Source organism: Aulonocara stuartgranti (genome assembly GCF_965226115.1).
Source record: "Aulonocara stuartgranti genome assembly, chromosome: 1".
NCBI lineage: Eukaryota > Metazoa > Chordata > Actinopteri > Cichliformes > Cichlidae > Aulonocara > Aulonocara stuartgranti.
In genome coordinates this window covers 23,176,985-23,190,481 of record NC_138939.1, presented here as the reverse complement: position 1 = coordinate 23,190,481, position 13,497 = coordinate 23,176,985, and the positions used below count along the sequence as shown (strand labels likewise).

At 39.9% G+C, this 13,497-nt stretch overlaps 3 protein-coding genes across 3 annotated transcripts in view; 1 reads left to right on the top strand and 2 right to left on the bottom strand.

Annotated features, from left to right (window-relative positions):
* LOC309703671 (uncharacterized protein) overlaps positions 1 to 13,497 on the top strand; it is a gene marked incomplete at its 5' end in the record, with an annotated part of 204,847 nt that overhangs the window by 109,079 nt on the left and 82,271 nt on the right. The gene's annotated exons all lie outside the window — the stretch shown is intronic.
* On the bottom strand, positions 997 to 3,900 carry fth1a (ferritin, heavy polypeptide 1a). Its single transcript, XM_082534657.1, has 5 exons — positions 3,608 to 3,900; positions 2,841 to 2,946; positions 2,142 to 2,288; positions 1,707 to 1,832; positions 997 to 1,415 (listed from the first exon to the last, which is right to left on the bottom strand). Exons 2-5 carry the CDS (start codon positions 2,940 to 2,942, stop codon positions 1,257 to 1,259), a joined length of 534 nt encoding a protein of 177 aa, XP_082390783.1. The 5' UTR covers positions 2,943 to 2,946; positions 3,608 to 3,900; the 3' UTR covers positions 997 to 1,256.
* Positions 6,979 to 9,869, bottom strand: rplp2b (ribosomal protein, large P2 b). Its single transcript, XM_082542984.1, has 5 exons — positions 9,760 to 9,869; positions 8,837 to 8,960; positions 8,669 to 8,717; positions 7,518 to 7,613; positions 6,979 to 7,091 (listed from the first exon to the last, which is right to left on the bottom strand). Exons 2-5 carry the CDS (start codon positions 8,957 to 8,959, stop codon positions 7,015 to 7,017), a joined length of 345 nt encoding a protein of 114 aa, XP_082399110.1. The 5' UTR covers position 8,960; positions 9,760 to 9,869; the 3' UTR covers positions 6,979 to 7,014.

Below are 13,497 nucleotides of genomic sequence, written 5' to 3'. Positions count from 1 at the left end.
AGGTGTGAATGTGCGAGTGAATGTGAGTGTGAATGGTTGTCTGTCCCTGTGTGTTAGCCCTGCGACAGACTGGCGACCTGTCCAGGGTGTACCCTGCCTCTCGCCCTATGACAGCTGGGATAGGCTCCAGCGCCCCCCGCGACCCTGAAAAGGATAAGCGGAAGCGAATGGATGGATGCAAATCAAGCCATAAAAAAATAAATCTTAAGTTTGTTTTAGGTGAAGCCCAAATACGTTCATTTCATTTAGGCTAATTAACACATTTCCCTGGCATACATTATCCTGCATTTAGTAACTTGCAGTTTTTTTCCATTATGGCGGCTTGTAAGGCATTCTTCCGCCTTGCTGACACCTTTACTCTTGCCACCAACGCTGTTGTTAGTCTTGCTGGCTGTAACTCACCACTGGAGGGAGTCACAATTAATACCAGAGCGCACAGTCTGTATCCTTGGAAGAAAACATGTATGCGACTGCAAAACAGAGGGAACTGCTGATGACGCAGATAGACTCTCGGACATTTCATCTTGATTTCCTGTACAAGCTTTGCTCAAGCTGGAAATCCCCAGATTAGTTTCGTAAACTTTGAGGGAAAAAATAAAATAAAATACTGAGGGAGCTTGAGAACGTAAATTTGAAAAACTTGGACAACAAACTGCCAATTAGTATAACATCAAGGTGCTTATTTGGGATTTCTGGTGGGTACGTTTCAGGAGAATTGAGGCTTTCTGAAAACTGTTTACGTTCAGCTAAACTGACTATTTTGCTTGTTTATGCTAAAACAAGAATTGCTGCCAGACTTTAAACTACCAGTTGCTGAAAAATTTAAACGGACCTGACATTTGTGCCATTTAGCTCCAACGTGTGTGAATTTTTTATCTGAAGGCAATCAGCTGCAGTTTATTTTCTCTGGAGAAGGAACTGAAACAGATTGATGTTTGGTGTAGGCAGGTTTTTTTGCACTTTTACCATCACAGAAACATGAAAGACAAAAAACTGTTCAGAATCCAGAGGGTTGGTTTATTTGGTCTGAGTAACACCTCCAGGCTTTAAAATACAGCAAATATGTAGCAATGACAAGCATTTCTAATTGTAGAGAGACATGCAAGATATAGGGAGGGTTTGAACAAACTCACAGGGGCTTCTAATAATAACATGAGTAATAACTTTAAAGGTCTAACCAGCAACATGCAGATGGCTTTTCATTTTGAAGCAAGATACAAATACACATAAGCTGTAGTAAATGTGGTGTGAGAGATTTAGCTGCTCTCTTTGCCAAGAGTGTGTTTGTCAAACAGGTACTCTGCCATGCCATTCTGGGGAGCGCCCATGCGGCGCAGATTAGTCACCCAGTCAGCCAGCTCTTTGATGGACTTCACCTGCTCATCCAGGTAGTGATTCTCAATGAAGTCGCACATCTGAAAGAGACAGTTTGGTTTAATAAGACGACACCAAAACAAAAAAAACCAAACAAAAAAACCAAGAAAGGAGAGACATCTCCTGCATTATACGTACACTTTAAAAATAAATGTCATACAGGCCACATCAGAGTCACCTATGTTTTTATATTACACAAAAAATAAAATGGATTTCCAGATTTGCAGGTGTACAACCAATCAGCATGCCTTACGTGTGTTCACAATTTAATTTTGGTGTTCCTTCTCACTGCACTTTGCTGTGTAACATACACATCATATTTTAGTACTCACATGTGGGTCATTGTGTTCAGAGCAGAGTTTGTGCAAATCCAGCAGTGACTGGTTCACGCTCTTCTCGAGCTGCAGGGCACATTCAAGAGCCTCGACACCGCTGCCCCACTCATCCCTGTCTGGCTTCTGCAATTAAAGCATCATAAAAAAACAAAACCCAAAAACAAGTGAGACATTTATTAATGAAAGATAAACGTTCACCAACCTGACCTAAAAAACAAGCTTCCTGAATATGTAAAGCAGATTTGCGGTTTAACGTTTCACTCGAGTTCTGGCGGTCATGTTTGCACGCCCGAAAGCGATAAGAGACTCTGCACGCCCACGCCCTTGGTATCTCTCTGTCCCTATGTGAAGCTTAAGATAGCCCAGAACAATCTCACACTCAGCCAGAAGTTAACATAAGTTACAGTCCATTTGTTTTCACAAATCTCATACCTTGACGTCTTGGAGGAAGATCCTTCCACCCCTCTGGTTCTGCAGTTTCATTAGCTTCTCAGCGTGCTCACGCTCCTCATGCGACTGATGATGGAAAAACTTGGCAAAGTTGTGCAATGCCTGGTCATCACGATCAAAGTAGTAGGACTGTAAGGAAGAAAGTTTGTAAACTTTAGGTAAGGTTTTTAAAATCTACCTGCCAAAACCATTACAAACAAAAAGGACTTGTCATACAGAGGACAGAAACCATAGTTGCCTGCCTGTTCTTTATACATACTCAAAGGAACTTCAACTTTTTTTAATTCAATACCTAAACATTAATATCCCCTCAGTTTAAAAACCTCCCTTATATTTGACTAATCCTGTTTAAAAAGCAGCTTGCTCTGATAGTGGGTTATTTATTTATCCATTTTAAATGGCAGTAGGCTGCTTCAACACCTCCGAAACCACTTCCCCTGCCTTTTTCTCAGCTCAATGGCTGTACCTGGACTGAAACCAAGCACAGCACTTATACCACATAGCAGCCTAGTTAAAAGGAATTAAAATCACTTCTTGATTATAAATAAAATCTACTCACACTTCCCTTTTCTCTGAGCACGATTACCCAAATGTCACCAGATGTTACAGACTGGTACTTTCCACTGAGCTGTCCTTCAATAACCCTTTTTAATCTGACCGTGCACCATGGATTGCTCTTACCATAGACAAGTAGACGTAGGAGGCATACAGCTCCAGGTTGATCTGCCTGTTGACTGCAGCCTCGCAGTCCTGGTGGAAGTTCTGTCTGACCTGGGAACTCATGGTTCTGAAACATAAAAATCACAATTATATCAGTAACTAATTGCAAAGGTGATTAGAGTAGGACGAGTTCAAGAGCAGTGAAAAGGTTCTGATTAATTTTTTTTTTTTTTAAATAGGCTCCTTTTACTGTGTTTAAATACATTTCTGGGGTTTGGCCCACGAACCTCAGACAATAGCTCGACTTATAAGTGTCACACCTCATAACAGCTGCGTAATACTGATTGTGTTGCTCAGTATTTTTGATGTTTGACGAACGTTATTCTTTCATCAAACAGTATCACTGGGCTAGGCCATGTACGTTACGTAAGGCAAAAATCAGGGGAAAAAAAGTTTCATGAAAACATTTGCTAAACTTTGCACTCTTTACCATTAAAACAGGCCTTAACAATTACATAAGTCACAACGTAAAGTATGAATCTGGTTAAAGCTCGACTTGTTTAAATAAAGTAAATATTTATTTAGTACGATGTGTTTGAAGGAAGCCACACATGGCGCTGAAAACACTGCGCAAAGCTTGGGCAGCCAAATGCGTACAGGCCCACACTGACTGCGACCTGAAGCGGATAAATCGAACCAGTATTATCAAACTACAAAGCCAATGGCAGCCTGGAATCTATAATCAAACATAACGATAAGAAAAGAAAACATAGGGAACGTTTCCTTACCAAATTTCAGTGGCAGGTCTTGTTGAGAGGAGGTCGAAGCAGTGCGTTGTTAGCAAAACAAAGAGTTAGCTTCTGAGCTAGGTGGTTTTCAAGGCTGACTAAGCTAGCTAATGTTTCAAGTTTAAATTCACTCGATGTATCGGAGCGACTGGTCCCGTGCTGTGCTGTATAAAGACAGTTGAAAGGTTGCCGTTCAAGCACTGTTGAAGCAGGTAACCTTCACTGTCCGATAACGAGAGACACGACTGAATGTTTCGACTCAGGCGCCTGTAGATTAGCACTTAGTGACGTCACCTGGCGGGGGTGTGGGAGGGGCCAAGAGGCAGAACATCAGAGCACGTACCCCAGTGTTAGTGAGCCTATTTGACTTTATTTTGTTTAATTTCAAAACATCCTTTTCATCATTTTCATTCACATGTGAACAAAGTCAACTTAGAAGTGATAATACTAACTAGTTCATACGTCTTTGGTCCTGTTTGTGGTTTGTAACAAGATCTGCTGACTCACCTTTGATCACGTGGAATGATTCATCTATTTTTTTATTTTTTTTTTACTATGTCATTAAAACATTCCAGAAAATTGGAGGTTAAGAAACAGTCTCATGATCACTTACCAGAACATGACTAACAAGTTCATTATGACACCCTGCACAGGAGTTGCCTTGGTAAAAATCCATAGCGTAGGCTTGTTGTGTCATTACCAAGGCAAGGTTTCCCAAAGGGGCAACCAGCTCTCCCTAGGGTTGTTTTTGTTTGTTTCTTCACTTTTTGTTTTTAATGAGAGAAAAAAATAAACACTACTTGCACATACTAAGTATTGTATTTGTTGGAGCATTGTGTGTAGTTTTCCTCACTTAGATGCCAACAAACTGGGATCTAGAGTACACTCACAATTTCTAGTACAAGTTTGGACCAGCTAAACTCTTCATCGCCTAGATTTAACAAGGTGCTATAAACACTCCTCAGAGATTTTGGTTCATATTGATGTGACAGCATCACACACTCGCTCCATGATGTACATTTCCTGACCCACCACACCCCAAAGGTGCTCTACTGGATTGAGATCTAGTGTCCATGGAGATCATTTGTGTAGTGAACTTATTGTCATCTTCAAAAAAACAGTTTGGGATGATTCAAGCTTTGTGATATGGCACATTATTCTGCTGGAAGTAGCTATCCACAAATAAGTGCATTGTAGTCACAAATGGATGGACATGGTCAATAACAGTACTCAGGTGGGCTGTGGTGTTTAAATAATGCCCAGTTGATATTAAGGGGCTCAAAGCATGGTGAAAAATATCCCCACATCTTTTCACCACTACCGCTAGTCTGAACCACTGATCCAAGACAGTATGGATCAGTATTTTCATCTTGTTTACACCAAATTCTGATCAGGATTCTGAATGTGGGAGCAGAAATTTAGACTCATGAGATCAACATTTATCCAGTCTTTTGTTGTACAATTTTGGTGAGTTTGTGTGAATTGTAGCCTCCGTTTCCCATTCTTTGCAGACAAGAGTAGCACACAGTGTGGTCGTCCGCTGTGTAACTGCTTCAGGTTTTGTGTATCCAGTGTTATGCTCTTCTGCACACCTTTGTTGTAATGAGTGGTTATTTCGGTAACTGTTGTTTTCCAGAGTTTGAAGCAAGTCTGGCAATTCTCCTCTGACATCAACAAGGCTTTTCATCCAGAGAAACTGCATAATTTCTCTTTTTCATACTCCGTAAACCCTAGAAATGTTTGTGTGGGAAAATCCCAATAGATCAGCAGTTTCTGAAACACTCAGACCAGCCTATCTGACACCAGCAACCACGTTCAGAGTCACTTGAATCATCTTTCTTCCCCCATTGTGATGATAGCTTGGTTTGAACTGGTTTGAACTAGCAAGTCATTGTGACCATCCTTAAAAACCTACTTGCACTGAGCCGCTGCGGTGTGATTGGCTGATTTTAGGTATTTACATTATCAAGCTGTTGAACAGGTGCACCCAACAAATTGTCCACTGAGTGTATGTTTGCTTGGAACCCATTTCTAAAGTTTGGAGGTTGTTTGAATTTTTTTTTAATGTATCTAACTTGAAAAGTAAACACGGACAAGGTGTTTCGGTTAAAATTTTGGCACAGATCATAAAAAATAACAAATGTGCTGTAATTGTTTTTAAATTAAAATGTTAAAGCTTTTTACAAGGAAGCAAATATTTCAGCATTTGATCTTTAGTTTTCAGTAGGAACGAATCCATATTTGAGCCAAATCTTTCTAGGGAGCTATCTGTCTCTTTTAAACAAGAGCCAAATATAGAGCAATGTCCTAATATGTGGGACAAGGGTTCAAGGTATAAAAATGCTGTTAAGCTCCACGTGAAGCAGGACACCTTGTCAACCTAGATACTTGGAAGAGGCATTCAGTAGAACTCCCAGTCAATAAAAACAACATGTGATGTTTGGTCCCATATAATGAGAGAAAATCGCTCTTGATACTGGACGCCTGCGCGGTTTATACTGTGGTGAATAATTTACATTCTGGGTGTTGACCTTTACACGCTGATAATATATGCTTTCAGGAGAGTGTTTGTTTTAATTTTATTATTGCTTATTACACCTGAGCTGTTTTGTAAAACCGTTTGTTCCCTGCTAAAATCTAATGAATTAACCATAAAAGTATCATTTCTAGACCAACGTTCGAATTTTACATACATGTAGTTTTACGTTTTACTCACATCAAGCACTGCAAAACAGTCTTCTTACTTGTTAAATATGTATTTTATAAAACATTAAGATGTATGCGAATAGATATTTACTAATGTGTAAAGTTGTCATAGCGACAGGCTGCCGACACTCAATCGGCGAAGCGTTTATCGTTTACACAACTGTCTTATTTACCTTTACGCTATGCAATTGAAGCAGCAGCATCCTTTCTTTTCCTCAAAACTAATACTTCTTTTTTTGCAACTTTGCTTTTCCCCCTCTGAGGCTCACTGCTGCTGACGCACAGAGGACTACGTGCAGCTTCAGCCGTGCCGGCAGCAGTTCGCCGTCACGTGACACTTTGTCCCTAGCTGTTAATAATTTAAGTGTTAGCCTCACAGGTGTCAAGTGTGGATATCTGCGTCTAAGCTCGTGGATAATTCAAACCGCTGAACAAAAGCCCAAAAATGAAGGATTTGGTGTCGTCTGCTTTAGCGCTCAAAGGCTCCACAGCGCCATCTACTGAACACTGGGCTCAATCTCATCAGCCAGGGCCTTTTCAGTTTTTTTTTCTCCATTAAACTGAATAAGATCACATACCCGAACAAAGAATAGGCCCGATCAGGTCAAATTACACAACCCCCCCACACACAAGTTTTAAAGTAAAGAGAAAAGCTGCATAAGAGGGATTTTGTAAAAACTTTATTGATCAGTTCAAGGAGTTTAATCGAAAAGGCCGAATCCCATGTCGTCATCGGACTCCTCAGACTCTTCCTTCTTCTCCTCTTTCTTCTCCTCAGCTGAAAAACAAAAAGCACTTGACATCACGTCCTGCTGTCATCACCATGACACAGCAACCTGCTCACGTGGTTGCCTAATATAACGGTTGTTTTAAAATATATTTAAATGCAACTGATTTTTATTTTGGAATTTCCCAGTTTTTGTTGAGCGTTTCTTACACGCTGCTGTATTAATATAAAAACAAAAAAAGCCTCTTTTCTAAAACCATTCAACTTAAAACCGTAGAATAAATTTAAATGCCTGCACTGTATTTACCCAGTATAGTGCGGATTTTGTGTAGATTAACTTGTGTAGATGCATCTTTCATGTCAACAGATCATTATTTGGCTCCATGTAGTCGTACAAGCATACAAGGTGAAGGCAAAATCACAAAGTGGCAAATATGATTGATGGTGCCAAACAAGGTGCTAAGCTGCAATGCTCACCTGCAGCAGGAGCTGCGGCTCCGCCCGAGCCAGCAGCTGCAGAGCTGGCAACGGCTACGGCACCACCTGCTGGCATGCTGGCCAGCTTACCGTAACCTGAGGAGACACGAGTTGGCAGACATGAAGCACAAGTGATAACATCGACACTCAGCAGTCAGAAACAAGACAGAGGTCAGAAACGGTCCGTTATCATTACATGTGGTCTGACTTTACACATCTGATTAAATACAACTTTTTTCTTATCTTATATTCAAATCGATTCACTTTGTCCAGTGAGATATCATGCCCTGCGGGTTTATAGAAACTATGGCAAGAAAACTCATTATCACAGCAAATGCACCATGACACACTCAGGAAATATTTTATTTCAGCCCACAAATAGGGTGCAAGATCAGCTATCACGAAGACCCAAATAAGAAAATCAAATATTGATGTTTTGCAACTTGCACTCACACCATCCCAACTGTATTTTAGGATTGTTTTTGCATTACAAGTATCACTTGCTGCATGCACCAGTAGCACTGATATTAACCCTTTAACACTGTGCCACTTTTCTGCCCATCTGCAGTACTCTACATTATGACGTTTATATTTCATTCTGTTGTTCTTCGCTGTATCTTTTTTAGTAGTAGTTTAGTAATGAGTTCTTTTTTTAGTCTTTTAAACTTGCTACTGGGTTTCTGTTTTTTACTCCTATTGCACTGAGTGTGTAAGATGACTAATAAAAATTAATTAAGAAGTATAATTTGTGCATACAATAAGTAATTTGTCTATACACAATACCCTTATGAACCATTTTCAATGAACAAATTCTCCAGTATAACTGTGGTCCATACACAGTGTGCCATCCTCCATTACGGAGGAATCCAGCATTGAGAGCTTAGTTCACTCATATTTTTAATAACTCTTTTTTTTTTTTTTACCCTTAAATCTGTTTTCCCTGTGCGTCAAATGAGTTTATCACTAGTCACAGTATCCAACATCATAAACTAGTTCAGACCCCTGCAGGGAGTCCATGTCAGTATTAAAATACTGCCTGAAGCCATTTAATTCTAAACTTTCAGACCTAACAACATTTCAGCCAAACAAAATTGTAAACCAAAATTAATCATGGTCTCACACACACATAAATGAAACTGTGGGAAACTCACCTGTGGTAATAACGTCATTCACGTTCTTGCCCTTCAGCTCACTGATAACCTGTTGAGAGAGAAAGATAGACGCAATTATAAACATAACCTAAAGGTAGGAACCAGCTGCCGGGAAAAACTGAAGCCACAACAGTAATAAAACACAAACAGGAGCAGGTGGCTGTGTACCTTGTCGAGGCGTGTGTCATCGGTTTCAATGCCAACGCTCTCCAGGATCTTCTTGATGTCCTTGGCATCAGGGTTTTCATTGCCACCGAGGGCAGCCAGCAGGTAAGCAGCAACGTAACGCATCCTGAAACACCAAGTTTACTGGAAACATTAGTAACCATGCGGGATGTTTTTATGGACACAGGAAAATGAGTTATGTCTAAAGTTCAGACAATCTGTTTTTGCATTAACAAAAGTGGAAACACAACAACTCATACAACATGTTAATTTTTCTTCATTATCAGCATATGCTAAATTTTTATATAAAAATCAAAGCCTGGAGAAAGTTATGGTATGCCTCAAAAGCTCAATCTCTGATTTTTATGTGAAAATGTTACAGTTTATAAGCAGGGGAATATTAAATGCTGTCCTTGTTAGTGCATCATTTAACAAAAAAACCCCCAAACAAACAAAAAACATCAAAAGACGTAGGGTCGACCCCTTTAGGGGTCCGTTTTTTCCTGGGTTTAGACAGCTACAGGACTGTGATCCCAACGCATTTCTGAGTTATTACGGCGATTTTCAGTAAAACAGAAGTTCGCTGCTTTACTTTACAGCCGATACCCATCGTCCACTCATCTAAAAACTACATATTTTCGAATATTGAATATGCTTCTACTAAAATACTGTTTTCTCTACCTCTATAAATCCTCAAAAATGCGACAATGTGGGAAAACACGGCATAATTTTAACACCCATGCGGCTCTCCGCTACCATTAGCCAACCTAGCGTAAGCTCCGGGAGCCAAAGAAAGGAATTAATGTTGGCTAAACGCTCTTTAATATTCTTAAAATGCCTGGGCTGAAAGTGTACATGCTTATCTGGGTGGCTCAGTTATTTTCTCAGTGTTTAATACGTTATTTATGTTTTAAAACCAAACTTACTTGAGCTAGATAGGAGAGCGCGTGTTCACTCTGAAGTTAGCACGGACAGAAAGGAAGTTACGTCACCGGAAAAAAGCAAAGTAGCCTTTCTTCTTCGTAAAAGCATTAAAAGTAAGCAGGAACCGAGGCGAGGCCTGCTGCTCAGGAGTGTGTTTGCAACCTCGGTGTAAAAACTTTACCTAACGCGAAATATTACACAAAAAATACATTCTTCTTCTTCTTCTTCTTGGATTGGATTTGATCTTGGATTCACCGTGGATTGAATATCTGCCTTAATTTCACTTTATGTCTTGCATCCTCCTCTGGTATACCAATCCTCTCCATGTCCTCCATCTCTCACTCTATGAATCAGTTTTGTGGTCTTACTCTTTTGCTCCTAACTGGCATCTCCATATTCAACATCCTTTGTCTCTCTAACTTTGCTTTCAAACCGTTCAAACTAAGCTGTCCCTCTGATGTACTCATATCCTGTATAAAAGATTTGGAGCTTGTAACTACATGCTTTATTGATATGAAGCGCTGGATGAAATGTCACTTTTACAAGAATCAAGGTTACTTTAATGTCGCTGTGTAAAAAAAAAAAGTGACACTACACTTCCTTGAAAATTAATTTCTCAGGAGTTCTCAGGAAACAGTCTATGTTGTACTTTTTGTGACGAGGCAGTGTGTGTTGTGTGTCTGTGTGAGGCCCCTGAAACTTGACACTCTCTCCAACCCTTTTCCATATATGTGTTGTGAACAAATATGAAAAAAAGACAGAAATCAGGAAGAGGGCAAATACTTTTTCACAGCACTGTATACATAAGGGCGTCTAGAGAGTCTCCGGTTTCAGGGACCTCACATGGACACACAACACGCACCGCCTCATTAAATAAGCATAACACAGACTGTTTCCTGAGAACAGCACTGTATGTTCAGTGGTAAGTGGCCATTCTGACTTCTCCTGAAATCAATTATCAGCTCTCTGGTCCTGTTGGTATTTAGAACCAACTTGTTTTTAGCACATCAGCCTGTCATCTTCTGAACCTCTGCAGGCAGAGTCATCTCCTCCACTGATCAGCCCCGCCATGGCATTGTCTGTGGACTCAGTGTTGGGTTTTGTGTTACAACGCGGTGTGCAGTCATATGCATACAGAGTATGTAGAGTAAAGAGAAGGGCTCCAGCCGCAACCTTGAGAGGCTCCTGTACTGAGTATGTGAGTGGTTTGGCTGTGGACACTTGGAGGCCTAGAGTGGACATCCTGTGGACATTTTTCTTTGATTATAAATTATTATATATGAAACTTGACCAACTGTGAATAAATGTAAAAGTTTACAAGTTGTGGGCCGAGTTTCTTTGGAACTAACTTCCAGTGAGCCAGGGTTACAATATGGACAAATCAATGTCGCAAAACACAGCTGTTTTTTGTTAACATAGTGCCTAATATAATGCATAATAGTAATCAATTGCTAATTAACTAATAATACAGTATTAGAGACGTTTGTAAAGCCTAATCATAACCCTGTTAGATAGTGAGGAACTAAACAAGAAGAAAAGCAGTAAAGACATTTATGTAGATGTATTATTTTAATCTTGTGATTTTTCAAGATGGGTGGGAACGAACCTCTGAGATTTATTTCAGCATAGTGCAACATTAAATTATAGTTCGCTTGTTTTTTAATTTGCACTCTGTCCAGTTAAACAGGAAAAGTAAATAAAATCTTAAATGATCCACAAAGGTTACTGGGAATCCATATTTGTATCTCATCCAGGAGACTTTTATCAGCCTTCTTCTGGTGCTGTTTGCAGAAGTCCATCCCCACCTCATTATTTGGGTCAATACTCATGTATAAGATAAGATAATAATCAGATAATATCTATAAATCATCTGCATCTTTTTGCACATGAAGCTTTGTGCTTTCGTGACTCTGCAGCAGCTCTCCTCTAACCATTTCAGTGTGTGTTACACTGTATATGAACATGAATCAGCTTCTTCCTCCTTGTCTGCTGCTACTGCTCACTTGGCTCCTGGTCCGGTTTGGCTTCCTGCCTCTTCTTCTGTCCCCGCTGCTGCTGCGTTTGGTCCTGGGTGTGATTGATTTCAGTTGCCAGAAGAGACGAAGTGAACCATCCACACATGAGAGCCTGCGACGGATGGCGTCAATGCCATGAGAAGGCAGCAGCTGTGCTGTGCTCTCAAGCTGTAGTGTGAACAACCAGCTCTAATGAATCGCTGTCACGTGCGCTGCTTGGTTCCAGGAGAACAGGCCCGAGCTCTTGTTACAGACCTCCTTCCTCTCAGACATATACAGTCTGGATGGGGTGCAAAGACTACTTAATACTGACAAGAGCAGCAAACTTGCAGGAGTTACCTGAGAGGGATACTTGTCAGATAGGCAGACTGTTGTCTTAAACGATCTTGGATGTATAACATTTAGTGAGTAAGCATTTATTTCTGGATTTCATCATTCATGGCGATTTGTACCTCAAAGCTACCTGTGCACAGTCTTCATGTTGATGTTAATGCCAGAGGTTTGGAGCGCTGCAGTTTCTGAGTCTGCAGAGTGTTGGTGGCTTAGGTGCTTTTTACTACAAGCCCCAATAGAACCTTTTAATGTTTACTTTTAAAATTTCAAAGATTAAGAAGTGTGGCCCAATACCTTTGTCTGTATAGTGTATTATTAGCCTTGATATTTGTGAATGTTAACAATTTATCTTTGCATTGAAAAAACCTTAGGAAATACTTGTTTTATGGATTTGTACTTTATCTTTCCTTTTTTGTGGAAGGAGCCAACAGAAAATATCTCTGGATATCAATGAGTGTCAGCTCCTCCGCCCTCTGGAGCAATCAGCCCACAGAGATGACTCATATTGAATATGTTTCGAATATAAAGGAAAACGATGGACACAAAAGAACTGCTGACCTTCACGCAGTCATGTCATTCGTTCCTTTACTTTGTTCCCCTCTGTTATCCTATGCATTTCGCTCTACCCCTGATGGCCGTGTCTCTCTTTGTGTGATTGTGTGACGTCAGAAATTAATTTCAACCTGCCACATAGTATGTCTATATGTTTGTGGCATAGAGCCATAGTTGGTTATATTAGAGAAGTCAAAATAGCTGCTGTGAAAAAGGCTTATGAATCACATTCACACGAAAGCCGTTTATTCAGACAACGAATTTCCAGTTTCTATGCTACTTGATTTTTCTATATGCATCTAATGATTAATACAGTTTTAAATGGAATTCTGAACTTACTCATGATTGTCATGGTTGTGATTTTATTTTTATGTTCTACTTTCACATCCATTTGGGTATTTCCATAATGCTCCGACCACGTTTCCTTACCTTTTAGTTTTGGTGATGATCTGGAAGTATGTGAAATCAAATATTTGACCATTTCCTCTATGCCATAACAAGTAGTGCTACATGTTTCAAAAAATAATTAAACATCCTGGAGTGAAAGAAAAGAGAGAAATAACAACAACTATGCAATAAAAAAAAACATAAATATTGCCAGGGTCCATAAAGATCACCAGGCCTACATTTGTTTTGTTGAGCTGGGAAATCACAGCTGCTTCCTCCACTGATAGTTCAGTTCTCCACACTGACTCATGCTGGTTGATTAGTGTCTCTTCTTTTTAGCTGATAGAAAGGCCAGTGCTTTTCTATTTACAGTTTTTTTGCTTATGCAATGGACATTTTTCCATCTAGTGAACAAGTAAGCAGACGAGGTTAAATTTCCAAATTAAAAATACC